Raw genomic sequence first — 27415 nt, 5'->3', positions numbered from 1 at the left:
AATACTTATTTATAGACATGGCGAAAGTTAAACCAATGGGGACCTGTAACCTTCTGAAGACTGGTCTGCTGCATATAAAAAAATGGTCCTCTCCATTAAACTTCCCAGGCAAAATAGAGGCTTGAAAAATTTGAAAAAAAAGTGTCATGTCTGTCTCTTACTCTGGACTATGGCCGTTAAGTAAAAAGATAGGTATCTTGAAATGTACCCTTGAGCAAATTTAACTCTAACTGGTCTATTTATTTGCGCACACAAACCGAATCGATAAATAATTTTTTCCTAGATTTGCACAACTTTTTTATGTTCGTACGAAGCTTGATCTCTATGTGTAAATTGGTGTGTGTTTACGACACGAAAAGTTTGTCTGGCGATTTTTAACATGGAAAAAAATTGAACAACAAGTTTGCTTTAAATTGTGTGTTTCCAACAGAATCACGGCGACGAAATCGTTGAAAATGTTACAAAAGTTTGAGGAGTCTATTTTATAACCAACACAAGTCTTATGGATCGACTTAACCCGAAATGTGTTTAACGTTTTGGATGAGAAGCGTGTCAACGCAAGGCTCGTACCAAAAGTACAAAAAGTCACAAAAGAGATAATTGACAAAGTAGCTGAAGATTATTAGTGATGACGAGACGTGGGTTTATGAACGTGACGTCGAAACTGTTCAACAATAATGAGCCGAAACCGAAAAAGACAAAATTCGTTGAAGACACTGAAGGCCCGGGCTTAATACAAGTTTATGGAAAATTGGATTAAGCGTTTCCATGAATTGGCTAAGAGGCGTATTTTGAAGACGATTAAAAAGACTTGTATTTAAATACGTGAACGTTTACTTTTTGTAAGTCCAGGTCAAATTCGTATATTTCAAGTTCATTCTGTTAAATTACTGTCTGAACGTACATATCTTAAGCTATAAATATATTTAGTAGATATTCAGAATAAGGTGAATATTTTGATAAAAATTTGCGTATATAGGTATCTGATACGCTTATGTTGCAAAACTTCTTCATATTGGCTTATTCTTATCAACCAAAATGTATTTAGGTAATTAACTACGGAAAAGCTCTCTTGTTTGTTGCAACATACCATGTACCTGAAATTTGAATCCGGAATGTTAGCCAGGGAAATTATCAGAAACTGAAATTGTCACTTAAAGTCTATTCTGTTCTTCCGAAAGCTTATAACTGATTTCAAGAAAGCAGCGAAATAAGTGAAACTGATATCAAATTATTATGTTGTATTTTCGAAAACACTACTATTTGACTCCTAATAATCTTTATTTACAAGAGGCACATCTAACCATTTTTTGTTCAGTACCTTTGTAGAATTGTATCATAGTTAAAAGCATATATAAACTTGTAATCTCAATTAATTCAAACATAATTCAATATTTTTAAAATATCATAAGCTGTAATAGGTATTTTATCACAGTTATCCTGCTCAAAATTTATCTTATTGCTTTGATGGCCAAATGGCAACAATGAAACTTTGCGATAAAAATTTATATCATACCTATTAATATTAGGCACAAAGTGGGAGAGGGGGGGCAGCTTGTAACTGTTACGTACATGTACTATATTAGGTATATACCTACTTCTTATATACAAATAAACTAAATAAAGGGGGACTTGTAATATTGACTAAATGTGAAACGATTATATCGGTTTGAGGCAAAGCCATGAGCAGTATTAATTTCAAGTACAACAATAACATGAAACTCAATGTGTTGACTATCGTGTCCTCCAAACAAAGTGCACAAACAAGCGTTCTACAAACTTCCTTCCCGGCAATCTGGTGCAATTTTGCTAGCAGGCAACAAGCAACAATAAACTTGGGTTGGCTAATCTGTGAGTAGAAAAGATGCTAAAACCAACAATGACGATGAACTCACCGTAGGCACTGACTAGCTCATATATACTGTGTGCACATGCATGTACAAGTACATATACTTACGAATACATACTATGTATGTATCACCGACTATCAATGTGCATTACCAATGCTAACTTCTAAGTGGGTATTGGGATGATTGAACGCGCAATGGCAGTTTCAATTTAGGGTATCTGAAATACTTTGCAGAACAGGTTCTGAAAAAGGCATATAATAAAGCATGCATATCAACGTAAGTAGGGTTTCTGATTTGGTATAACATGTCTGTAAACCGATGACATTTTTTGAGTAAATCTAACTCGACTTAAGCGGTTATATTGACTCACTACGGAAATGCTTATCAAAGTATCCATACAAAGAAATATAATATTTTAACTAAATTTACAACGTTTAATCGTATCTTGCAGCCGCCAACCAGGCTTAAGGTTCAAATAGAAATATTGAGCAGTTATTTTACCCAGTATTCATAGTTCACATAAAAATGAGTCAGACTAAGCCACAATTCCACTACTTGTTCCACCCTGCAGAAAATGTTAATGCCATTTAATTATATCCTAAACAGGGTATTAGTTTGTCACGCAGTTTTTACCACCCAGAAGGAAACTTCAGAGACTTTATATTTATATATAAATGATCAAAGTGATTAGATGAGTTGATTTAGTCATGTCCATTTATCTGTCCGTATATACACGAACTAGTCTTTTAGTTTTTGAGATATCGATCCAAAATTTTGCCCACGTCCTTTTTACCCCAATCCTCTTTATTTGTTGGAACCGCCGATGTGGGACCACTATAAGATACAACTACCATACAAATTGATAGATCAAAGTCAAGTTCTTGTATGGAAAAATTTATCCGCACCGTTTCGTGATCCTTATTCTCGGGCTCCGTACTGAAAATATGCGGAAAATTTTTTCCGTTTTAAGGTTTTACAAAAAATCAAACATCTAGATATCTAGAACTACAGTATACAAAATGTCCTGTTATACTATATGGAAATTTCGCTTTCGTTTCAAAAGTTATTCGGATGAACTATCGGTACAAGTTATTTTCCTAAAATGAACTAAGTGATTTAATTCGTGATCAAATTAGAAATTATAAAACAGCTTGTCAAAGAGCTGGAGGGGGAAGGATATTGTTTTAGTGATATTTGTAGAAAATTTCCGAACTTAGCAATTACTTAAAGATACAGATGTTATCAAAATTATGACTGTTCTGGAAAGTTTTGTTGATAGTCGAAAATTTCCTAGGTAACCATAAAGCATCAAATTATGAACAAATTGTGCAAAATATGCTGGCAAACTGTTAGACTCTAGAAACAAATTTGAGTATCGAGATAGGCTATCTACCTAAACATCTGTATAAATTTAAAGGAACAGAGAGAGAGGTTTCACCAGGATCTAATAGGTTGGGTTAGTATGTTAAGACGTCGATCCTATGAAGGATCTTACTTGAACAGCTTAGAACGCCGGACATATCTGATACCTAAAACTACTAAAAAGCTGAATTATAATACCCTTACAGATGGACAAAACGCTTTGAACCTATCACAAATTTGTTAAGACGGCTAATATCAGTTTCGGCTATGTCTTCCGATCGTCTATCAGCGCCTGCTAAGTCAACGCGAGGTCCATTGGTCTAGTGCTACAACGCAAGACGCCAATGGAGATCCCTCTCCGATTTGAGCGGGTCAAGGGTGCCTGCTAGCTCATCGGCTTTGTAATTGCGAGGGAATCAGGAGCCAGCCAAACGCATGACACCTTGACCGTACGCTGCAGTTTAGCTGGTGTGATGCCATCAGGACCCGGGCACTTGAAGAGTTTGAATGAATGCAGCCCCCAAGTAAGGTGACGTTCATATCAAAGGTCTAAGAAGGCTGTACAGCTCTCCCGAATCTTCCCCAGCTGCACTTCTTCAGCAGAGCGATTAAACGGCAAATTCAAAATGAGCATCCAGGAGTAGCTTAAACGACTATCCGCATTTCTCATTCTATTTCCCAGAGGAGTAGGCTTTTCCTCAAGAATGCGCGTCGCAGAAGGCTCTCCACGAGGCTTTTTGGCTTTCCTCAACTCGAACTTGTATATAGCCAGTCTGAAATTATACAGCTCTCAGTCGTCACCAGAGCCACCTTTACGGACTTTGTTGAAGAGACCTCAGCTCTAAGATCTGATCTCTGTTAGCTCCAATGCCCACCAGAGAAGTTTTGAGGTGAGCTTTCAAGAGTAGTCCTACTCACAGAGCTGAAAACTTCGACGGATCAATCACGCCCGCAGAAATCCATGCCGGGCGTGGTTGGAAGAGCTGATCGAAGCTTTCTGCAGTACAGGTCCTAATTGGTATTTCTAAAGTTTCTATAGGTTTTGTACTTAAGGTGCAAGTCGTCCAAGCTGAAACTAATGTTTTTATTATCAGAGATCCGAGATCAATAAAGCAATTTCTCTAAAGGCTAGCGTAATGTCAAAGACTTCCGCCCAACTAGTATTAACAAAAGTGGGGAAATTCCCCTATTACAAAAAGAATAAAAGAAAGCTTTTCACCTCATACAAAAACAAAAAGTGACTCACCTCTTGCGTTTATATCCGAGCTTCCCCAGACGGTATTCCTAGCCTAGCAGGTCCGGAGGTGGCGACATCCTCGTTGCGAAAATTAGTAAAAGAAAAACCTTAAGTTTGTTTCTGACCAACAAAGAGGCTCTGGTTCTACCTGTGTTGCTTGCCACTAGGAACTTATGGCCCTTTGCTCTTAGTCCAGAGATGCCATTCCTACTTAGCCTTAGTTCTTGGATAAGGACAACGTCGGCTTCGTCTCTTCCTAGGCGAAATAATATGGTAAAGTGGACCCCCTTCATAAAAACAGCAGAAATAGCAGCCGCTACCCGCATCCATTCTTCACGGGAGATTATAAATATAACTCTTCTTTTGTTTCATGTTTTCAGATTTTTGTAGCGTACAATGGAGATAATGACTTAAAAATAAAAGAAAGCAAATCTTACAAAACCATTGATAGTTTCATGAACTGTGGGATCATATATATACCAACTTAATCTTATATCTTGGACAACAAAACCACTGTAGACCAGTGTTAATATTGCTGCCATTCAAACAGACCCATCAAAATGAATATAAAGATCTTTATAAACATTTTCTTCCTTATTAAGGAAATTCGTTAAATCAAGCAAGGTGGCTAGAAAGAATTTCAACACGTTTTTCGTTTGAGGCAAACCGTTGGTCGGTTCCGTTTTTAGTTGCTATAGGAAAAGCACCTGTGAAGGGTATTATTGCTTCCTTGGAGCGGAAGTTAGCGTTTTTAACACGTTTTTATTAGCTTGGGTTGTATGTCAGTATGTACATATGTAATGGAATCTTAGAGCTTAATTTTCACCGGTTTCCAGAAGTATGATTAACTTGAAATTTTGCAGACGTGTCAAGGACCGATAACAATGCAATAACTTGGTAACAGTTTCCTATTATCGTTATTAGCACCGTCAGGATTCATAAATTTATTTATAGATCCTTTGTGTGGGAGTAAGACAGATACCGCTAGCGCACGATCTGCGCATGTCTGCAGTTTCGGAATTACTCTTTCGCTCTGGCACTCGGCACAGCACAACGGAGAACTGCAAGGAATTGCAGTAAAGTTGTCGGAAGAAGTTGTCGAGAACAAAATCGTATAAAATTCGGCGGTAAATTTCTTACCATTTGAGGAAAATCTAACTCCAAAACGTTGTGTGGAAGTTATTGTTGGTAAATTGTACGCAACATTTGACCACAAGTGTTGTTGACAATTTCGATGAAATTTTCAGTGGTAGATTTACAAAAAAAAATAAAAATAAATAATAGTTTAAAAAAACTAAAAAACCACGCTTTTATAGCTATTCGAACTAAAACGTAGAAAATAATTTTTAATTCCGAAAAGTTTATATTACAGTAGTAGCAAATCAAACAAACAATCATAATTTTATACTCTCGCCAAATCAAATGGTATACTCGTTTTAGGTTTCTTTGTGGATCTTGCCGCCTTGTTTTATATTGACCGATATTTTCGGTAAAAAGTCATCTATAGGCACTGGGGGTCTACATATTCAGTACCTAGGGGCTTGAAGAATTTTGATTCAATTTAGATCATTTTTGGTCACAAGGTGGCATACTATAAACGTATTATTCTCGCAAAGTTTTACGCCGATATAATCATTGCTGCTTGATTTGCATACTGGAAAGCGAAAAAATCAGATGGAATTTATGAAATGATGTTATATGCGAAATAGGCGTGGTTGTAATTCGATTTCACCCATTTTCGTACTGTAACATAGAAATATGAGAAGAATATTATGTACCGAATTAGGTTGAAATCGGTTAAGCAGATCCCAAGATATGGGGTTTCACCTAAAAGTGGGCGGTGCCACGCCCACTGACTAATTTTGAACGCGGTTCCTATAAAGTCATCTCATACCATCCCAGAGATAAAATTTAATGTCTCTGGCTTGTTTAGTGCTTGATTTATCGCGCTTTTATTAGTTTTTAACAGCACCGTCGAAAGATATGCTAAAAACATTTGTTCCCAGTGAATTTTGTTATTAAAGCTTCAGTGGTAAAGGAGATATGAACTTTAAACATATAAGGGGGCGGAACCACGCCCACTTAAAAAAAATTAAAACTGCAGATGCCCCTCCCTAATGTGATCCTGTAAACCAAATAAGAATCTTGTATCTTGTTGTGGAGCTTAGTTAAGGCAATTTTGTTGTTGATTAATGACGTTTTGTGGGCGTGGCAATGGTCCGATTACGCCCATCTGCAATACCAACCGTCTTACGGTACCAAGAAATATGTGTACCAAGTTTCAAAAATATATCTCAATTTTTATTCAAGTTACAGCTTGCACAGACGGACGGACGGACAGACAGTCATCCGGATTTCAACTCGTCTCTTCAAACTGATCATTTATATATTATATATATAACCCTATATCTAACTCGATTAGTTTTAGGTGATACAAACAGCCGTTAGTTTAACAAAACTATTATACTCTGTAGCAACAAGTTGCGAGAGTATAATTGAAGTTACTAAGATAATAATTCAATTCAGAGTAAGAGCAATACAATTCAATACAATGGTATACAAGTATATGTTTGAAATATTTAATGTGATAAACATTCTATCTGCAACTAGGAGGAGAGTTATAAAAATCTAGTAAAAAGTAATGAAAATATAATAAAAGGCATCCTCTGTTTTTTACAATGAATTGAATTATTCTTTTAATAATTTTAATTTTATTATAATTTTATTTTAACGTAATTAATTATGATTTTTTTTTTTGATCTGCTACTACTATAAAATAAACTCTTTGTAATTAAAAATTAAAAATTTTCTACGTTTTAGTTCGATTAGCTATAAAAGCGTGGTTTTTTTTACTTTTTTTAAACTAATAATTATTTATTTTTATCAAACATATAAACAAGTACATATTACACAGATACAAATGCACATAATATATTATACTTGTATAATTGCTCATTGCACATTTATTACGTGCGGGGACTAAAAACTTTGCGACGGCATTTTGTAATAAACTTATTGTACATTTCTTATGTATACATATCGAAGGCTTTCGGCTTGTATGTATGTACATATGTACTATAAAAGAATGAAATCGTATTTATCGAATAACTGTAACTACATACCTATTCATATGCAGATACTGCCATCAGTTAATTCTTTTAGCAACTGAAGCATATCGTTGTTATTAAATTAATGGCGTGTTTGGATCGAATTTTTAAGCAAAGTATAAGAATGAAAGATAACACTTATGCTCATTGAAGCTTTGCGGAAAGAACAGAGATTGGGTTCAGCGCCTTGAAGTAGATGAAAATTGGTTGTTATTGTGTGGCTATTTGGAATATGAGGTCATGTGGTAGTGAAGTTTCTCGGCGTAGAAGCAGCAAAGCAAGAAAAGATACTTTATATTTGATATTTGAACTAAAATATTAACGCTCTTAAGGGGTTATGTGGGTTTGAGAGGATCTAAAAAAAAGATGATTTTTACTATTTTTGTTTTAATATATATAAACATATATTTTAATTAAACAATTCAGTATCTCGAAGTTACATATTTATACCGTATTAAGTGAATTATTTTTTTAATAAAACATCAAAAACATTTCGTTAGTATGTTATTAAATTTCTTTATTGACCGAAGAAAAAAACTTTTGACAGACTTTGAACAAACAAAAAATTAATTTTTTGGAGAAATTTTATAAATTGTATCGACAAAATCTGTATTGTACCATATTACAATTAGTTATCCTTCATTAAATGACTAGATAATGTTCTTTCAAAGATGTGTGGTAAATTTGAATAAAATAGAGAAATCGTGTCCACGAACTTAAAAAAATGAGTTTTGAGATAAACGCGCTGAACTGACGTGTCCTGACGGGCGGAACTTAAGAAAGGTCTCTTAGAATTTTACTGGGATCGATTTGAAATTTTAGGTGAATATTTGAAACCAATTTTCTATTTAATAAGACATAATTAACAAGTAAGGAAGGGCTAAGTTCGAAAGTAACCGAACATTTTATACTCTCGCAAAGTCAAATGGTATACTCGTTTGAGATTTCTTTGTGGATTGACTGATATTTTCGGTAGAAGGTCAACTATAGGCACTGGGGTCCACATATTTAGTACTTAGAGGCTTGAACAGTTTTGGTTCGATTTAGACAATTTTTGGCCGCAAGGTGGCATACTTTAATTGCATTATTCGCACAAAGTTTTACCCCGATATAATCATTGTTACCTGATTTGCATAGTGGAAAGTGAAAGAATCAGATGGAATTGAAAATGGTGTTACATGGGAAGTAGGCGTGGTTGTAGTCCGATTTCGCCCATTTTCGCACTATGACATAGAAACATGAAAAGAACGTTATGCACCGAATTTGGTTGAAATCGGTTGAGCAGATCTCAAGATATGGGTTTTCACCTAAAAGTGGGCTGTGCCACGCCCACTGACTAATTTTTAACGCGGTTCCTATAAAGCCAATTTATACCATCTCAGAGATAAAAGTTAATGTCTCTGGCGTGTTTAGTGCTTGATTTATCGCGCTTATAGTAGTTTTTAACAGTACCGTTATATGGGGAGTGGGCGGAGTTGCCACCCGATTTCAACTATTTTCAAACCGTCAATAGAAGTGCTAAAAACATTTGCTTCCAGTGAATTTTGTTATTATAGCATTAGCGGTTTAGGAGATATGCACATTAAACCTATTAGAGGCGGGACCACGCCCACTTTTAAAAAAACCTAACGGTTGTTTGTATCACCTAAAACTAATCGAGTTAGATATAGGGTTATATATATATAAATGATCAGGATGAAGAGACGAGTTGAAATCCGGGTGACTGTCTGTCCGTCCGTCCGTCCGTCCGTCCGTCCGTGCAAGCTCTAACTTGAGTAAAAATTGAGATATCTTTATGAAACTTGGTAGACATGTTTCTTGGTACCGTAAGATGGTTGGTATTGCAGATGGGCGTAATCGGACTACTGCCACGCCCACAAAACGCCATTAATCAAAAACAAATAACTTGCCATAACTAAGCTCCGCAAAAAGATACAAGACTGTTATTTGGTACACAGGATCACATTAGGGAGGGGCATCTGCGGTTAAAACTTTTTTTAAAAAGTGGGCGTGGTCCCGCCTCTAATAGGTTTAATGTGCATATCTCCTAAACCGCTTATGCTATAATAACAAAATTCACTAGAAGCAAATGTTTTTAGCACTTCTATTGACGGTGTGAAAATAGTTGAAATCGGGTGGCAACTCCGCCCACTCCCCATATAACGGTAAATTTAAATTTTATCTCTGAGATGGTATAAGATGACTTTATAGGAACCGCGTTCAAAATTAGACAGTGGGCGTGGCACAGCCCACCTTTAGGTGAAAACCCATATCTTGAGATCTGCTCAACCGATTTCAACCAAATTCGGTGCATAACGTTCTTCTCATGTTTCTATGTCATAGTGCGAAAATGGGCGAAATCGGACTACAATCACGCCTACTTCCCATATAACACCATTTTCAATTCCATCTGATTCTTTCACTTTCCACTATGCAAATCAGGTAACAATGATTATATCGGGGTAAAACTTTGCGTGAATAATGCAATTAAAGTATGCCACCTTGCGGCCAAAAATTGTCTAAATCGAACCAAAACTGTTCAAGCCTCTAAGTACTAAATATGTGGGCCCCAGTGCCTATAGTTGACCTTCTACCGAAAATATCAGTCAATCCACAAAGAAATCTCAAACGAGTATACCATTTGACTTTGCGAGAGTATAAAATGTTCGGTTACATCCGAACTTAGCCCTTCCTTACTTGTTATGTAAAGTATTATTTTAATTACAAGTATATTTGTTGAAAGCTAGTAAATATGGGTTTACATATGTAGATGATGTAAGTGAGTTAATATTAATCAGGGATGTTGTGGAATCCAATACAGATTTGCGTAGTTGTCAGAATTGCAAACCAATTCCTATTTTCAATGGTGTCACAGAATCTGATTGGATTTTCGTCTTTTAAACATACGCAAAAAAAATATTCGAATCAGTTGTTTACTAATGTGACAAAACTTGCAGCTGAATAAATTTGGAAGTAATTCTATTAAAGTATTTAATAAGTTCCGCTATTAATCACGTTTTGTAAATTTTCTCAAAATATCTGTATTTTTGCCATAAACACAACAAATATGTTTTATTCTTATGTTTTGATCTACAGAATTAAAGATAATTTAATTCGTTACAACATCTGGCTTTGTTTCTGATAACAAACTGATAAAATTGGTTTCCGTGACACCCAAAACCGATACAATTTCTGTTTGGAACGTCAATCAATAATACGTGAATTCATGACACCTACTACATTTTGTTTATCAGTTTCAATTTTGATTCCGACAACTAGCAGATTCTACAACACCCCACATTCGCAAATTTTCCACATGACACTTTACATTTAAAGCCAAGCCAAGCTGGTTCGCAACTTCCATTGCTAGCTCTGCAAATACCTCAGCCACGATATCCGAGAATTTCGCATTGTGCTGGCTCTACTGCTGCTTCATTATGCGGCCTATGTGATATCATACGCGCATGCTTTTCACTTTACCCGCGTATCCACACATTTATACACTCTCATTTATGGGTGTGTGCGCACAGTTTTCACTTCACTAACTTTAAAGCGTATATGGTGCACTGCAGCTAATGCCTTGGTGGACGGACGGTATGGAAGAGCGGAAATTCCAATTTAGCCATTGGCGATTGCAAATTCAACTGTAACAATAGCAAAAACCACTAAGGCAACAATGGCAGATGCTGCTGTTTCGGTTTTGTTGACACTATTGTTGTTGTTGTGCATGAATTATTGTAGCCCATGTACGTACACGTACATATGTGCATAAATGGTAGACCATCGTGTGGTTCGCACTCTCTTGGTGTGATATTACGATTTTGCTGCAATATGGACTGAATGAACGTTGTTGAATTAGGGCCCTGCTGCTCGCCGATGTATGGGTGGATGAGTGTGTGGCTGTGGGACTACATGTTGCGATGTAAAGATTTTAATTGGTGACCGTATTCACATTTCCATTGCAACTTGCAAATGCAATTTATACGACCGTCGGCTATTTCAATCCATCTGAGTACTTTATGGGACGATGAAATGATATTTGAGCGTACATATCCATGTACAGATGTGAGAAAAACAAGTTCATACATATAAAACATATATAAATACGCTGTTTGAATATGAACTTACCTGCCCGTGCAATATTGATACCAGAAATATAACTTTTGGAATCTTAGTGGGCTATAGTCTACTTGCGAATAAATTTCAAAATAAAAAAAAATGAAATGATTGTGTTTGATATTTTGTTTGCTTTCGGTTTGAGGACTGATAATTTGTTTCTAGTGGAAAAGTTGCTACAGTTTACAAGAAACCATTCAGGTTCCAATTCCAGGAATGTCTAGGCATAGGTGGTTATCGAAATTAGGAATCTATTTTGTGCAGCTTAAGGGAATGCAAGTAAGTAGATATATTGAGCATATCCTTATAAAAAACTATAAGCGAACAAAACTTCGATAGTTTGGTGAAACTCAGTGTAAATGTTTTCCTGACCTCCAAGAAGGTTGATATTGAAAATATTGTAGATAAATAGAACTAGAAGAGACACAACATTCTTGCGGTTTTGGAAATTTAAGGGAAATAACGATAAAAGCCTCCATTTTTAGTTATGAAGGAAAGAGGTCGATGCAAGTCTGTATCGAACAAAAACGGACTAACAACAGATTTTACAAAAACAAATTCTAAAATATTTTCTATTTCAGTAACAAACTTTTTTTTCTCGCAACACAGATGTAAATATTCAAAAAACTCAAACTTACTCATGTATATATTAATGCTACTCATATATTCTATGTCGAGTTAATGCCAAAATGCTGTACGTCGAAAAGAAAGTACTCATAAGTCCAAACATTTTGGTAAAACTTTTTACTAGCACTTATTTGATTTTTCTTCTAGAAGAACCGAAAGTCAGATACCTTTCCACAAGTTGTCTAATAAAAATTTCATCCTCCCCAGAACTTAACTGCTATGGCTATGTTTTCGTTTTTTACAACGCTACCCATTTATACAGCCAGAGTATCCGAATTTTTTATTTGGAATCTATATATTCGAAAATGGTTTGAAATTCCAGATTTCAGATAAAAATTTAACCCTTATCTGATACATTTACCTGGGTTTTGCAACTTAAATTGAATACTATAAATAATTTGATTTTACAATTGATTATATATAGACAACGAAACTGTTTTTTGTTTTCATTCCAAACTAGTTTCTCATATATATAGGATATTTGATTTGTTCTATGTTTTAAAAAAACTGGAAATAAATTTGACGTTATTTTTGCGGAATAAATCGGAAAATCTCCCTTCTGGACAAAAATTTTGATGTTTGCGATTACAAAAATTGTATAAGCACTATTTTGACACATAAAAACACTGGCGTATATACTTTTTAATAACATAATTTAGCTTGAATCTGTGATAGATATTGTCACTCTGGTTCTCGAATTGTAATATTCGCTAACATTGGGTAATTAAATATTCCATTATGGTAAACCTTTATTTTTTTTTTACTTCATCTTCAGTTTCGAACAAGAGGCCAAGTTTTATAGAAAAACGTAGTTAGAAGAAAATAAGTAAGTCGTGCTATATTTGGTGCTCCTGAAAATTCAAAAGGCAATATTCTACTTACATATGCAAATATGAGTAAGTGGTGTTTTTTGGTAGCAAATTCCCTTAAGTGGAAATCAAAAGGAGAGCACCTACATATGATTCTGTAAAGCAAACAACTAACATAGTAGCCGATGATGTTGCAGAACTCTATTTAAATCAATATCTAAAGTTATTCGACATTTCTATTAGCAAATGTCTCGACACGGATTATTGTAAATGTATCCCGAAGATACCAACAATCGAGAAAGCCTTTCTACGCGATCAAAAAGGTGAATATAAACTATACAGTGAGACAATTAATATCCATCTTAAATTAGTTAGGATGAAGCAAGAGAAGACGAAATGAATTTTTAAAATTTATTTGTACGAAATTGGTCAAAACCTTTCAAATGGAGATATGACGCCTGTTTTGGCTAAAAGGCACCCAAGAAATCTACCACACGTACGTCGTGATTAACAATCCTTGTCAATATCTAGTTGACCTAGAGGGATTTGTTATCAAAAGTTATGCGTCAAATGTGAATTAATATTTACCCTAGCTTCTTCCTCGTGCTAAACGTCTAATGAGTTGCTTGTGTGGCTTATTCCTAAATTTTCCAGTTCCTAACCTGGACTAAACTACTTTTATACCACATGGACTGAAAAATTCTGGCTCTAACAATGAAAAAAATTAATGATAATTTTGCTTTATAGATCGATTTTATATAAAGTAATGCATTTATTGTAACTGTTAACAATATATCAATACCAGTTCGATAGTGTCTTCAAAATATGTGTTTTATCAATATTGGCCTAATCATTTTCAGCGATCCACTTTTTGAGTCTGGGAAAGAGGAAATAATCAATAAGGGCAAATTCTGGCAATACAGGGGATGGGTATCTAGTTCATAAAGCGCTGAAAGCGCCGGAGTGTTGTGTTGATGAAAGAGCTACGAAAAACTTTTTAATTTGTAAAAGTTCATGAATAATATGACCCACAGGTTCTTTGAGATACCAATGACATTAACTAACGCATAACATTTTTTTTTACGGTAACCTAGGAAAATTTTATGAATTTTGGCGATGTTTCCTAGCGTTAACGATTCTTGCGACTACATCATTTGTGATGATAATGTTACTCAGCAAACCAGTACCTGTCTGTCGAATATCCTGGGGCAAATTTCCCGTAACGCTTAATAAGGCTTGCTTTCCATAAACGGTATTTTTTCCCATGAGCTAACAATGTTTTTATTAAAAGATGAAACTCACTATTTTCCGTTTAAAACAAAAATAGAGAAGATAGTTAAGTTGAGCCACTAGCCTGGGAACGATGGGGTGAAATGTAATGAAGCTTTTACCGATATTTCAGTTAAGGTTAGTACTCTAAGCCAAGGATAGAAATTTTTTGTTAATGGCGTGCTCTCACTAGAGACTAAAGATTTGTCAGCCCATTTGTTTTTAAATAGATTATGGGTGTGCTTTATTTCTGACAAATGTCTTCTAGTACAAACGGTGAATACCGAATACTTATCGATTATTCATAAATTTACTAGCCTACACCCATATACACATATGTATATAAAAGCGAGTAAGCACTTAAAGTATAAGTATTAAGTATTCAATTCATATTTGGATTAGTGGGATTCAGTGTGCATACACAAACATTCTAAATATAATATATTAATTTCAGCTGTTGTGCGCTTGCAAATGCTTTTGATTTAAGTTATGTACCATAATTGAATGCAATTCAAATTACGGCGCGTTTGCTTTTTAATTACCACTTTAATTCCATATTCAAATACAATTAAATATTAAATGTGCAAATATCGCCTTTCACTAAAATAGAATATACTTAATAAATATGTTCACTTAACGGTAATAATCTGAGCTATAAGACGAATTCAAGATACCATCTATCTGCCCGCCCATCCACGCCTCCGAAACGATATTCCTGAAATTATTACTTATTTGAGGACTATAAAAATACTACTAGATGCTATAGAAAGACCCACGATCCTTCAAATAATATTTTTTATAATATGAGAGTGGCTAAAATTAATCCATCCCTTAACATAGGAATATCTTATGCTAGGTACCAAATTTTGCTCAAATTGTTCAAGTCATTATTTAGATATGAAATTTCGGGTGGTGCCACACACATTGTCTAATTTGGATAACGATTCACATGCATTCCTGCTGTACTGTAGGGAGGAGCATCTGCTAATGTTAAACTTTTTTAAGAGTGGATATGGCCCCGCCCCCTTATGGTGTAATGTACATATCTCACAAACCTCTACGGCTTAATCCAGCAAATTTGCTGAGAACGAGTTTTTCTAGCACCTTCTCATATGGTGTGGAAATGGGTTCAGTTTGGTAATAAACACGCCGAACCCCATAGGTTAGGTCGTAGGGTATATCCAAAATTGAAGAAATTCACTTGGACAAGTATTCGTCGTTTCAGTTACTCATAAATTCGCTCGCTCGGCTATCAGAGTGAATGCACACCTCTCTGAAGGAAGCTGCGCTTCGCAGCAGTACAATTGTACATATACTGCTGCCTTGGTGGCAGCCACCGACTTTCCCTCTTAACTTCGACCCATCCGTGAGAAAGCTCACCATACCACATCTTCAACGGCTTTGCCACACCCACACCCATATAACGTCGAAGGCATTAATTTTTCACTGGCAGGAGATATCTTATATCTCAGGAACTAATGGACAAATTTCAACCACATCGTTATCCATATTTATATTACAGTGTAAACGAATAGATTTCGGACTACAACCACATACTACCCATACAACATAATTTAAAATTTCGTCTGATCCATCGACTTTAAATAATATAAAAAAAACTTTGCAAAAAATAGTGACGCAAGTATGCAATCTCATATCCAAAACTGGACGCAATCGAACCATACTACTATTTAAACCTCCATATATTGAATAAATTCAAAGAAGTTTTTTCCTGACAACAATAAGTACTTGTGCAAGAATAGGTTCATACTTCCTCTATACATAGCAGACTAGATAAGAAATATAGATTTTGGCAACCGGTATGCACGTGCATATCATTAATAATGCTGAGGTCGTACAAATTGTACATATTGACATAAACAAACATAAAACTATATGTATTTATATTGCAATACACATGCATACATAAATAAATGTATGCACTCATAAAATACAGTTTCTGAAAATAAATACATTTATAAACTATAGTTCTGTGCACTTGAAAACTAAATATAATATGTACATACAAATACGAAACCCATATCACATAAAATAGTTGACATACGAACACACGCACATGGATTGAGTTGGACAATTAACAAGTAAGGAAGGGCTAAGTTCGGATGTAACCGAATATTTTATACTCTCGCAAAGTCAAATGGTATATTCGTTTGAGATTTCTTTGTGGATTGACTAATATTTTCGGCAGACGGTCAACTATAGGCACTGGGGTCCACATATTTAGTACTTAGGGGCTTGAACAGTTTTGGTTCGATTTAGACAATTTTTGGCCACAAGGTGGCATACTTTAAACGCATTATTCACGCAAAGTTTTACCCCGATAAAATCATTGTTGCTTGATTTGCATACTGGAAAGTGAAAGAATCAAATAGAATTTAAAATGGTGTTATATGGGAAATAGGCGTGATTGTAATCCGATTTCGCCCATTTTCGCACTATAACATAGAGATATGAGAAGAATATTATGTACCGAATTTGGTTGAAATCGGTTAAGCAGATCCCAAGATATGGGGTTTCACCTAAAAGTGGGCTGTGCCACTCCCACTGTCTAATTTTGAACCTATAAAGTCGTCTAATGCCATCCCAGAGATAAAATTTAATGTCTCTGGCGTGTTTAGTCCTTGATTTATCGCGCTTTTAGTAGTTTTTAACAGTACCGTTATATGGGGAGTGGCCGGAGTTGCCACCCGATTTCAACTGTAGGTAGAGGTTCTAAAAACATTTGATTTCAGTGAATTTTGTTATTATAGCTTGAGCGGCTTAGGAGATATGCACAATAAACCTATTAGGGGGCGGGACCACGCCTACTTAAAAAAAAATTTAAACTGCAGATGGCTCTTCTTAATGTGATCCTGTATACCAAATAACAGTCTTGTATCTTTTTGTGGAGCATAGTTATGGCAATTTATTCGTTTTTGATTAATGGCGTTTTGGAGGCGTGGCAGTAGTCCGATTACGCCCATCTGCAATACCAACCGTCTCACGGTACCAAGAAACATGTCTCCCAAGTTTCATAAAGATGTTCAAATTTTTAGAGCTTGCACGGACGGACGGACGGACGGACAGACAGTCACCCGGATTTCAACTCGTCTCTTTATCCTGATCATTTATATATATATAACCCTATATCTAACTCGATTAGCTTTAGGTGATACAAGCAACCGTTAGATGAACAAAACTATTATACTCTGTAGCAACAGGTTGCGAGAGTATTATTAGAATGAAAATGTTATCAGCTTAGATAAAGTATTTTCTGTCTCCCACCAGCGGTAAGACATTTAGGATAGTTTTTTGGGTTATAGCTTAAACACAATACGGCCAACGACGAATATTCGTCGTACTCGACGACGCCGTCGGTGACAAGAAGACACGATTATATATGAAGATAAACACAATAAGCGACGGCGGCGAATTTCGCCCACCATGACGATTTTTGAGTTAAAGCTATTTCTAATTTTATCGCCAACAGCGGCGGCAAAAACGGCATCACCATATCAAATAAAGATTATTTTCAGTAAAAATCTTAATCTCCATCCGACGACGTCGCCGAGTTCGACGAATATTCGTCGTCGCCCGTATTGTGTTTAAGCTATTATAAACACTTTCAGTATTCTTTGACTAAGCATAAAAAGATGAGAATTACCTAACATTCGCATTTCAGTGTTTCGCTTCGATGTGAACGTACTCATACAAAAGCATACATCGAACTTATTTGTCAAAACAAATGTCTGACGCAAAGCGAAGCAAAAGTTCTATGTGAATCAGCCATTAGCAATTCTTACCTAATTACAAATATTTCCTCAACATTCCATCTAACGCATCCAACACCTAATTAAAGTGTAAAAAATAGTTAAATTTATTTTGTATATTATTTTAAACATTTTCTGCACTTACCAATTTGAAATCACATGCGTGCAACCAAGCCAAGAATGAAAGGATGATTTTGAGACTACCATCCCTGTAAACCACTTATAGGTTAAGTCACCGGTTAATTACGCAACATCGCCATCAGAGATTTTTGTTAAAGTCTCTATGAGTTTCTTAAGGCCCAATTGTCAATTCTAACTGAAACTCTTGTGTACGTGAGATCGTTCATCTCTTTCTTCCACATTGGACTTGTGAGTTGCATGGTGTGTATGTGTTAGTTTCCGCGCTAGTTTCTTCAATGTTTTGGAGTTTCCGTTGCCGTGACTTGCTGGGAAGTTATCCAAAATTAGATGGCAACTACTCCCCCTATTTACCTGATTTGGCACCGTGCGACTTCTACCTTTTCGGAAAAGTGCATTTGCCGATGAAAAGAAAGCGTTATGCAGACGTGGAGGTACGTCAGCATGACAGATAGTCTAGGTTGAATGTTGCCATATCTGCTTTATAAATAACTCTTGCAGAGTTGCATTTGTGATTGCCACATCACTCCCCCCTATGCGGGAAAGCGGATACGTACTCGTCGTCCCGGTTTTGTCTGGTACTCTTTTGGCTGAGTTGTTTGATTCGACGGATTTTGGCTATCCTCGGCGACGAAGGCTGATTATTGCAATGGCTTATGGTCAATGAGGATGATAAATTATCTGCCTACCAGCATAAGTGGAAAATATTTGACCACCGTACACTAATTGCAGATGTTGACGATGTTGGTTCATATCCTTCGACGATATCAAAATGTCATCGGGGATATGGCCAGGCGAAATCGTATTCGCGCAAGACGTGATCCATGAATCTTTGGAACGTTTGACTGGCATTTCTTAAACCAAAGCACATGAATGGGAATTCAAACATGCCAAATGGTGTGGTGATTGCTGTTTTTGGTATATCGGTGGATTCCACAGGAATCTGGTGGTATGCCCGGCGCAGATCGAGTGTGCAAAAAATTCTGCAACCATGCAGTAAGTGCGCGAAGTCGTGCAAGTGTGGAAGGGGGTACCTGTCAGATTCGGTGACAACGTTTAGTCGCCTGAAATCCTCGCATGGCCTCCACTCGCCGTTTTTCTTTTGCGCGATGTGTAATGGGCTGGCCCATGGGCTGCGAGATGGACGACAAATGCCTGCATCTAGCATGAATTATATCTCGGCTTTAGCTGCTTTTAGTTTCTCAGGTGATAAGCGTCTCGGTTTGGAGAAAACTGGTGGCCCTTTGGTTGTGGTTTATTGGTCGTGAATTTTTCTACCGTGATGTATTTGAATTTTCTCAGCAAATCCTGAAACGGTTGATTTTTGTTAATGCATGATAAATTCAATACTACTTCATTATTAGCTGACACTGAACAATGTTTGCTAACGCTTGTGATGAGTTCGATGAGTTTTCGTTGTCGTAGGTTGAACGATAAGTTAAAATGCGATAAAAAATCCGCTCCGATGATGGTTTGTGATACGCCGGCAACTATGAAATTCCATTAAAATTGGCGGCGTAGACCCAAATTAACATGCATGACTTTTTCCCAATAAGTTTTTATGGTCGACCTGTTTGCTGCGTAGAGGTAGTTACTTTTGTCAGGATGTCTACGTTGTTGTTGCGTAGGTGGAATTACGCTGACTTCGGCTCCCGTGTCGATGAGAAATTTCATAGCAGATACCTTATCTCGAACTATTAAGCAGCGGTTTGCGTTGTTGAGCCTGTCGTCGACCGCCATTGACGACAGACTAATTAGTTTAACTTTCTTGTGCAGGGGCTGCGACATTTTTTAGCTTCGTTACCAAATTTTAGGTGGTACCAGCACAAATTGCTCAAGTTGTTGTTTTGCGTGCTGGAGCGTGACGGAGCACGGTTCCTGCTTCGACTTCTAGATCGACGATTTATGTTTGATTTTATCGAGGCGATTTCTTGTGTGATCTCAGCCAGTTGTTGCTCGATGCTGAATTGCGCGTGTGTGGCTGTGTGTTGGGCTTCAACAGCGTGTACATGTGGTGTGTCGCTAACCTCACTTATTTTATCTGCGAGCAGAGCTACTTTGTCCAGGGGATCGTTGCTGATTGAAATTATTAGTCGCATGTTAGATGGTAACCGACTCATCCAAATAGACTTGAGTATGTTGTCGTTTATTTCGCTGCCTGCTTAACTACGCATCTCGCGCAAGAGTTGTGATGGGCGCATGTCACCAAGCTCTTGTTCTAGTAGTAGCTTCTTTACACTTTATTGCTCGGAAATGCGTAATTATGCGTTTTTTTTAGTGCTGGGTACATGTCGCTGTTCGGTGGATTGAGAATAATGTTTGCTTTCTATTGCGGGCACGACAGCGTGATACTTGGTCTTGCCGCTTGTTATCCCTGCGGCAATAAATTGTGACTCCACTTGTGCGATCCACAGTTCTGGATTTGCGTGCCAGAATGATGGAATTTTGATGGAGGCTAACTTCCACTCTGCGAGGCTGCAAATTTACTGCCAACTGAATTAACTTCGGCTATTTTTGCTTGCGTCGGGGTCACCAATATGTGCGATGTCCACAATAATGTTTGATTTATTTACTTTCCATAAAATGATATAATGTGATTATATACAACAAGTAAGGAAGAGCTAAGTTCGGATGTAACCGAACATTTTATACTCTTGCAAAGTCAAATAGTATACTCGTTTGAGATTTCTTTGTGGATTGACTGATATTTTCGGTAGAAGGTCAACTATAGGCACTGGGCTCCACATATTTAGTACTTAGGGGCTTGAAAAGTTTTGGTTCGATTTAGACAATTTTTGGCCACAAGGTGGCATACTTTAATCGCATTATCCACGCAAATCTTTATCCCGATACAGTCATTGTTGCGTGATTTGCATAGTGGAAAGTGAAAGAATCAAATGGAATTGAAAATGGTGTTATATGGGAAGTAGACGTGATTGTAGTCCGATTTCGCCCATTTTCGCACTATGACATAGGAATATGAAAAGAACGTTATGCACCGAATTTGGTAGAAATCGGTTAAGCAGATCTCAAGATATGGGTTTTCACCTAAAAGTGGGCTGTGCCACGCCCACTGTCTAATTTTGAACGCGGTTCCTATAAAGTCATCTCATACCATTCCATAGATAAAATTTAATGTCTCTGGCGTGTTTAGTGCTTGCAATACCAACCGTCTCACGGTATCAAGAAACATGTCTACCAACTTTAATAAAGATATCTAAATTTTTACTCAAGTTAGAGCTTGCACGGACGGACGGACAGACGGACAGGCGGACATACAGTCACCCGGATTTCAACTCGTCTCTTCATCCTGATCATTTATATATACATAACCCTATATCTAACTCGATTAGTTTTAGGTGATACAAACAACCGTTAGGTGAACAAAACTATTATACTCTGTAGCAACAGGTTGCGAGAGTATAAAAATAGTGACGACGTGCTTACAGCTGGGCGATGCGTGATAAAAAGGGAAGATGGAGGTACGTCAGCATGACAGATAGTCTAGGTTGAATGTAGCATATCTGCTTTATAAATAACTTGATAGTCAAAATAAACTATTGATAGTGAGACGAAAATAAAATTATCGATAGTCCCATCGATTGTTTTGCAGCTCCAGCAATGAGTCCATGCCTTCCCTCGTCCCCAATAAACCCGATTTGGTCAATTCCGAATTTACACCTTTAAACCGTATATTGAAATTAAGTGGAAGTGTAAATAAATATAATATGTATGATTGCGGTTTACCGCTAAAAATTAGTGAAACTGATCTAGGCCTCTGTCTAAACCTCATATCTCTACCTCTTAGCCTCTTTGGTAGAATTTATAACATATAAGTTCATACAAACATACCATATACATTATATATCCTTCCATATTTCATACACGAAGCAAAATAGGTATAGTAATAAAACTAGTGTGTCTATCACCTAAATTAGTTAATTAGATACCAAATATGATTTTAAACAACTAACGGCTTGGTCGAATATTTAATGTGGAATCCATTTGCTATCTGTAATACATCACAATTAACACGACAGCTGTGTAGAAAGGTTTGTTTTATTCTGCGGCCGTCTACAGGCCTACATACTAGTAGAATATTAGTAACAAGGTTGCAGTGCATTACATGGTGCTTATTTGTTACTGTTAATTATTCACGTGTATATTTGCGCAACATAAATTTTAATGCCGAAATTTAGCACGAGAAAAAAATTAGTCATAAGCTTGCTCCTAACCCATTTAACGGCGCTCGTTCGAATATCTACAACTCGCTAAATTTACGACTTTCGAAATAAATAATGACAGTCAAGCGAAAACAAATAAAAAGTGCCTTTCCAAGCAAGACCAATTTAGATTGTCATGCATTTGACTTTGTTAGATTAGTGTAGTCCGGTGGTCATGCCATTTTAATGCGTTTCCAAATGTCACGACTATTTACTGCAAAAACTCGCATGTGCCTACCCGTTTTCAAGAAAAGTTGCAAAACTATTCCTTCCGAGAGCGGCAACGCAAACGGTCCGCAATATATAATATGTATATATGCATGTACAAGTATAATATGCCCTGTATTGTTAGAATTCGAATTCGGATGCATATGTTCATGTGTATATGATCTATGTATTACTCTACACTCTCAGGATCTCACTGAACATGTGTATACATATGCATAGTTACGAACTTTTAAATTTCTAAAAGTACCAAAATTTTTTGTATCATAATTTAAATTTTGTAAATACAAACAAGTAAAAGAGGGCTTCAAGAATTCATAAAAAAAAAATATATAAAAAGAATTCAGCAATCATTATTCGATGAAATCGTGAATGAATTACGGTCACATTTGGTATCTTATGAAGTTATATTATATTATAGGTCATAGACCCAGTTATTTTTATAACTATATGTTACTTGCCGTCAGCGAAAATTATATTAAAATCATTCTCAAATGAGATATATCTCACATAAACTTAACCGAAGAGGCTAAATTTAATATATTGAGTTGATGTACAAAACGTCAACCAGAAGATCAAAGTGGATGATATTAGGGTTATGAGATTAAGACCACGGTCTAGCCCAAGTCCAATCATGTTCAACGGTTTGTAAGAATAATGGACATTATTATACAGTGCATCACAAAAATAAGTATGCAGGGAAAAAAAGACTTAAAACCAGCCAATTTTTTTAAATTTTCAATTATTTCATATAAATATTTATTTTTCTCCAATAACAAAAAACCCAAACTTAAAGTAATAATTTTTCAAATTACAAAAAAGAATGTTACAATAGCTTAAAATTACGTCACTATAGTATGTATGCACTAAAAATAAATTGCGAAAAAAAGTTCTAACGGTTTATTTTTGAGCTTTGAAGGACGGTTAATATTTCGTTGGATAGTCTTTGGATTTTTTAATTGCACTCAACCTGGATGGCATGAACTTTACCAGCTTTTGGGTCACTGAAGGTGGAATTTTGCTCCATTCTTCGATTAACCATGTTTTGCCGTGGCAGTCATATTCCATGGTTCAAGCTCAGTATTCACTTTTCTCCAAACTTTTTCATGTCCATCCGAGCCAAAAATATTGTATTTACTTTCGTCCGAGAAAATAACAGAATTTCAGAAATGTTCGTCTTTATTTTGTGCTCTTTCACAAACTTCAATCTTTTTTGTCTGTTAGTGTTGCTTATGAATGGCTTTTTACGGACATTACGACCATGGTAGCCAGCATCATACAATACTCGGCGAATAGTTTGGGGATTGCAGGATTTACCAGTCTCGTTTTCAATCTCTGTACTCACTTTTGGTGCACTCTTCTTTGGGTTCACCTGTATCTTGCGTGTTATAATACGCCGCTCGTTTGCATCAAATAGTTTTAGCCGCCCAGATCTTTCCTTATTTTTTGTATTTCCCTCTTTTTTATATTTTTTTATTATTTTTTGAATTTGTTACATCTTTTAAATCTTGTGATAGTTCTCTTTCGGGCGGCGCCATGATCAAAATTTAAATTAAATTACGGCAAAAATGTTATTTAAACTTGTAAATCTTTATATCTTAAACAAAAAATAACTATTTAAAGATTTTTAAGCGAACAAATACTGTGTGCCAATCGAAAACATACTGAAATGGTAAATTGCATACATATTTATGTGACGTGAATTTTGGTTTTTACTGAGAAAATCAAACGGTTGACGGGAAATGTGAATGGCATTGATCTATCATACTCAGGAAGGCGATGTTATGTATAATTGTTATTGTAAAAACACAAAAAGTTTTATTTTTATTTTGCAATTAATATGACTTTTTACGCATATACATGGTGCATACTTATTTTTGTGATACACTGTATGTAACGTAATTTCACATATTTTTGGCATTAAACTAATGTAAATCCAATATTATATATCCATATAACCAGAAGTTTCAACATTTTTTATTAGATATTTGGGAGATTGACCCGATTTTATCTATATTTGGCATTACTTCATATTATTAATGGAAACGGATGCCCTCTGAGCTTCATAAAGGTACCTCTCCTATCGTCGACAATATAATAAGAGTAAAGTCAATCGGATGTTTGAAATGAAGGGAAATATTGACTCGATTCAACCAATTTTTGACATACATAGATATTATTATGATGAAAGGCCTTGCTGTGGCTAAGGTATAATTAAACCAGAAAAAAACGTTAATTTTGGTTGCACCGAAGCTATAATACTCTTCACAGATACAAATATATCTTACAATAACTTGATTCCGATCCAATTTCGTGAAGATGCCTCGTCAAATAAAAAAGTTTTCCATGTAGGCACTTTACTCCGATCGTTCATTTAATATGACAGCTATGTGTTATAGCCATCCGCTCTGTACAATTTCTTCGGAGATTTTACTATTACCTTAAAAAATAATACATGCTAAATTTCGTGAAGATATTACGTCAAATAAAAAAGTTTCCTATACAATGACTTGCTTCCGATTGTTCAGTTTGTATGGCAGCTATATGCTATAGTGGTCCGATATCGGCCGTTCCGGCAAATGAGCAGCTTCTTAAAAATAGCTTAAAAACTGAGGGACTAGTTTGCATATATACAGACGGACGGACAGACCGGCTAAATCAACTCAGCTCATCATACTGATCATTTATGTATATAGAGTAAGCTGTTTAGTTAAGTAAAATGTTATTATCAAAATTAATTTTGGCATTTTTGCTGTCTATATAGCTCGATTACCTAGCCAGTTCTGATTTAAGTAATTATTTAGGAAGCGTTTCTTTTATGTTCATAAATCCACCAAGACCTCATAAGTCAAAATCAAGTTTTAGGTGGTGGGTTGCGGCAATGGGGATAACATAATCGTCTTCTCCATAAAACAATACATATACATACTAATTTTCATAATGATCGGTTAAATAGTTTCTGAGTCTATCAATTTCATAATATACAATACATATCTTTCTTTATATATAATATATAGACTTGCGGCTTAGTTTGGCAATTTATAGGATTAATTGCGTTTTGTTTTTTTGTACCAAGTTTTATCAAGATATCTCACTTTTTATTCAAGTTACAGCTTGCAGTTACGGATGAACAGAGAAACATCCGGGTTATAACTCGCCTAGTTATCCAGATCATTTATATATAAATAACTCTATATCTATCACAATTAGCTTTAGGTATCACAAACGGCCGTTAGGTGACCACAACAATTACACTTTGTAGCAACATGTTACGAGAGTATAAAAACGAAATGCTAAAGTGTTTTAGTTGTATGTAGCCTTCATAAACACATTTCTTCCAACTTCCATTTTATTTTTAGCAATGACTATGTTTAGATCTTTGTGTATTTCCAAATTAAATTTTCGCATATGTTTAACACTATTCAGCTCGATTTTTTACTAAAAAACTAAATATTCGAATCAGTAGTAGGGAATTTTATTACTGCATTTTTTATATTTGGTGCGACGTACTGTTCGGTAATGATAAACTCCACATACATAAGTAGGTATCTATGTATATGTATGGTATATATGTATGTATGTACATAAGTTAATACCTCTGGTTTGAACAAATCTATGGTATATATCCATATATGTACATATGTATTCAGTACCTTGGTGTACATACTTAGAACAATTAAAATCAGCAAAAGCAATGATGAATATGCTCGACTTTCGATATGCAAAGATCGAACGATTGAGTGGTAATGGGAGCATGTTTTGAGATTGAAGTTCCGGTTAAGCGGTTGACAGTTGCATTGTTGCTGGGAGATTAGACATTAGCACTGCCAACATTTTATTGCATTAGTCGGAACAGTCGGCTGGTTATTGGGATGCTTTGTTGTTTTCGTTGGAGCTGTGTGGAGTCAGATGCAGTATAACACCCTCTACAAGTCGTGTACCTGCTTATTCGTTCATTTTCTGGTCACGAACTTTTAGTTGTCTTGGTAAATCGGCAGCACTGGCAAGGCAAACGGCACGTCATTACGGACTTTGATTCTATTCTAAACGTTTTACCTTCGATTTCATACTGTACTCGAAGGCAGACCGTGGAAGGCCAGTGGACAATGTTAATCTAATGTGACAATACTGCACTAAACGAAGCAGATATTTTTAAAGTTTCAGTGATGTATGACATGTCATAAATTTATCGATAGAGTCGCCAAAGAGCCATTTGGAAGTACATAAATTCATATGAAAAAGTATATTTGCATTTCCTACAGCTTTGGCATAAATTCCGAGTTACCTTTTATATATATGTATAAGCGTCGGCGTAACTATCCATAATTGGAGTTTTGCTTTACCGAATCTACATATGCATAGATGCTTGCATATGCACACACGCTCGTTGTAATTTTAATGATAGAAGAAGTAAAGGAAGTATCTTCCATAGAGTTATCAAGAAATCTCTACGAAAATTTCAGTTTTTCAGTGCAGGATATTTCTGTGTGAAAAATAAGTAGACGCGTAAATAAATTCGTCGAGCAGAAAATTTAAGTCCAAACAAATAAGTCAAATTGGAAATACATATTATTTATATTTCTTTCTACAAACACGTGCACTCCAAAATTTCGTTGTACATTTTGTGGTCAAATTTATCAATAATAATTTACTTTGTGTTGCTAAGTCAACAAATTACTTTT

At 35.8% G+C, this 27415-nt stretch overlaps 1 protein-coding gene across 2 annotated transcripts in view; it reads left to right on the top strand.

Annotated features, from left to right (window-relative positions):
• speck overlaps positions 1-27415 on the top strand; it is an 86880-nt gene that overhangs the window by 16162 nt on the left and 43303 nt on the right. Inside the window, exon 1 of one of the 2 annotated variants that reach the window (XM_014236202.3) lies at positions 11828-11951. The exons of the other annotated variant lie outside the window; for it this stretch is intronic. Within the exon in view, the coding sequence (XP_014091677.1) occupies positions 11889-11951 (63 nt within the window). The 5' untranslated portion in view covers positions 11828-11888. Of the gene's footprint in view, positions 1-11827; positions 11952-27415 lie in introns of those variants that run through there. 2 annotated transcript variants of the gene reach the window in all.

Source organism: Bactrocera oleae, chromosome 4 (genome assembly GCF_042242935.1).
Source record: "Bactrocera oleae isolate idBacOlea1 chromosome 4, idBacOlea1, whole genome shotgun sequence".
In the NCBI taxonomy this organism is placed as follows: Eukaryota; Metazoa; Arthropoda; class Insecta; order Diptera; family Tephritidae; genus Bactrocera; species Bactrocera oleae.
Note: the sequence above shows the minus strand (reverse complement) of the source record. Positions and strands in the feature narration are given on the sequence as shown.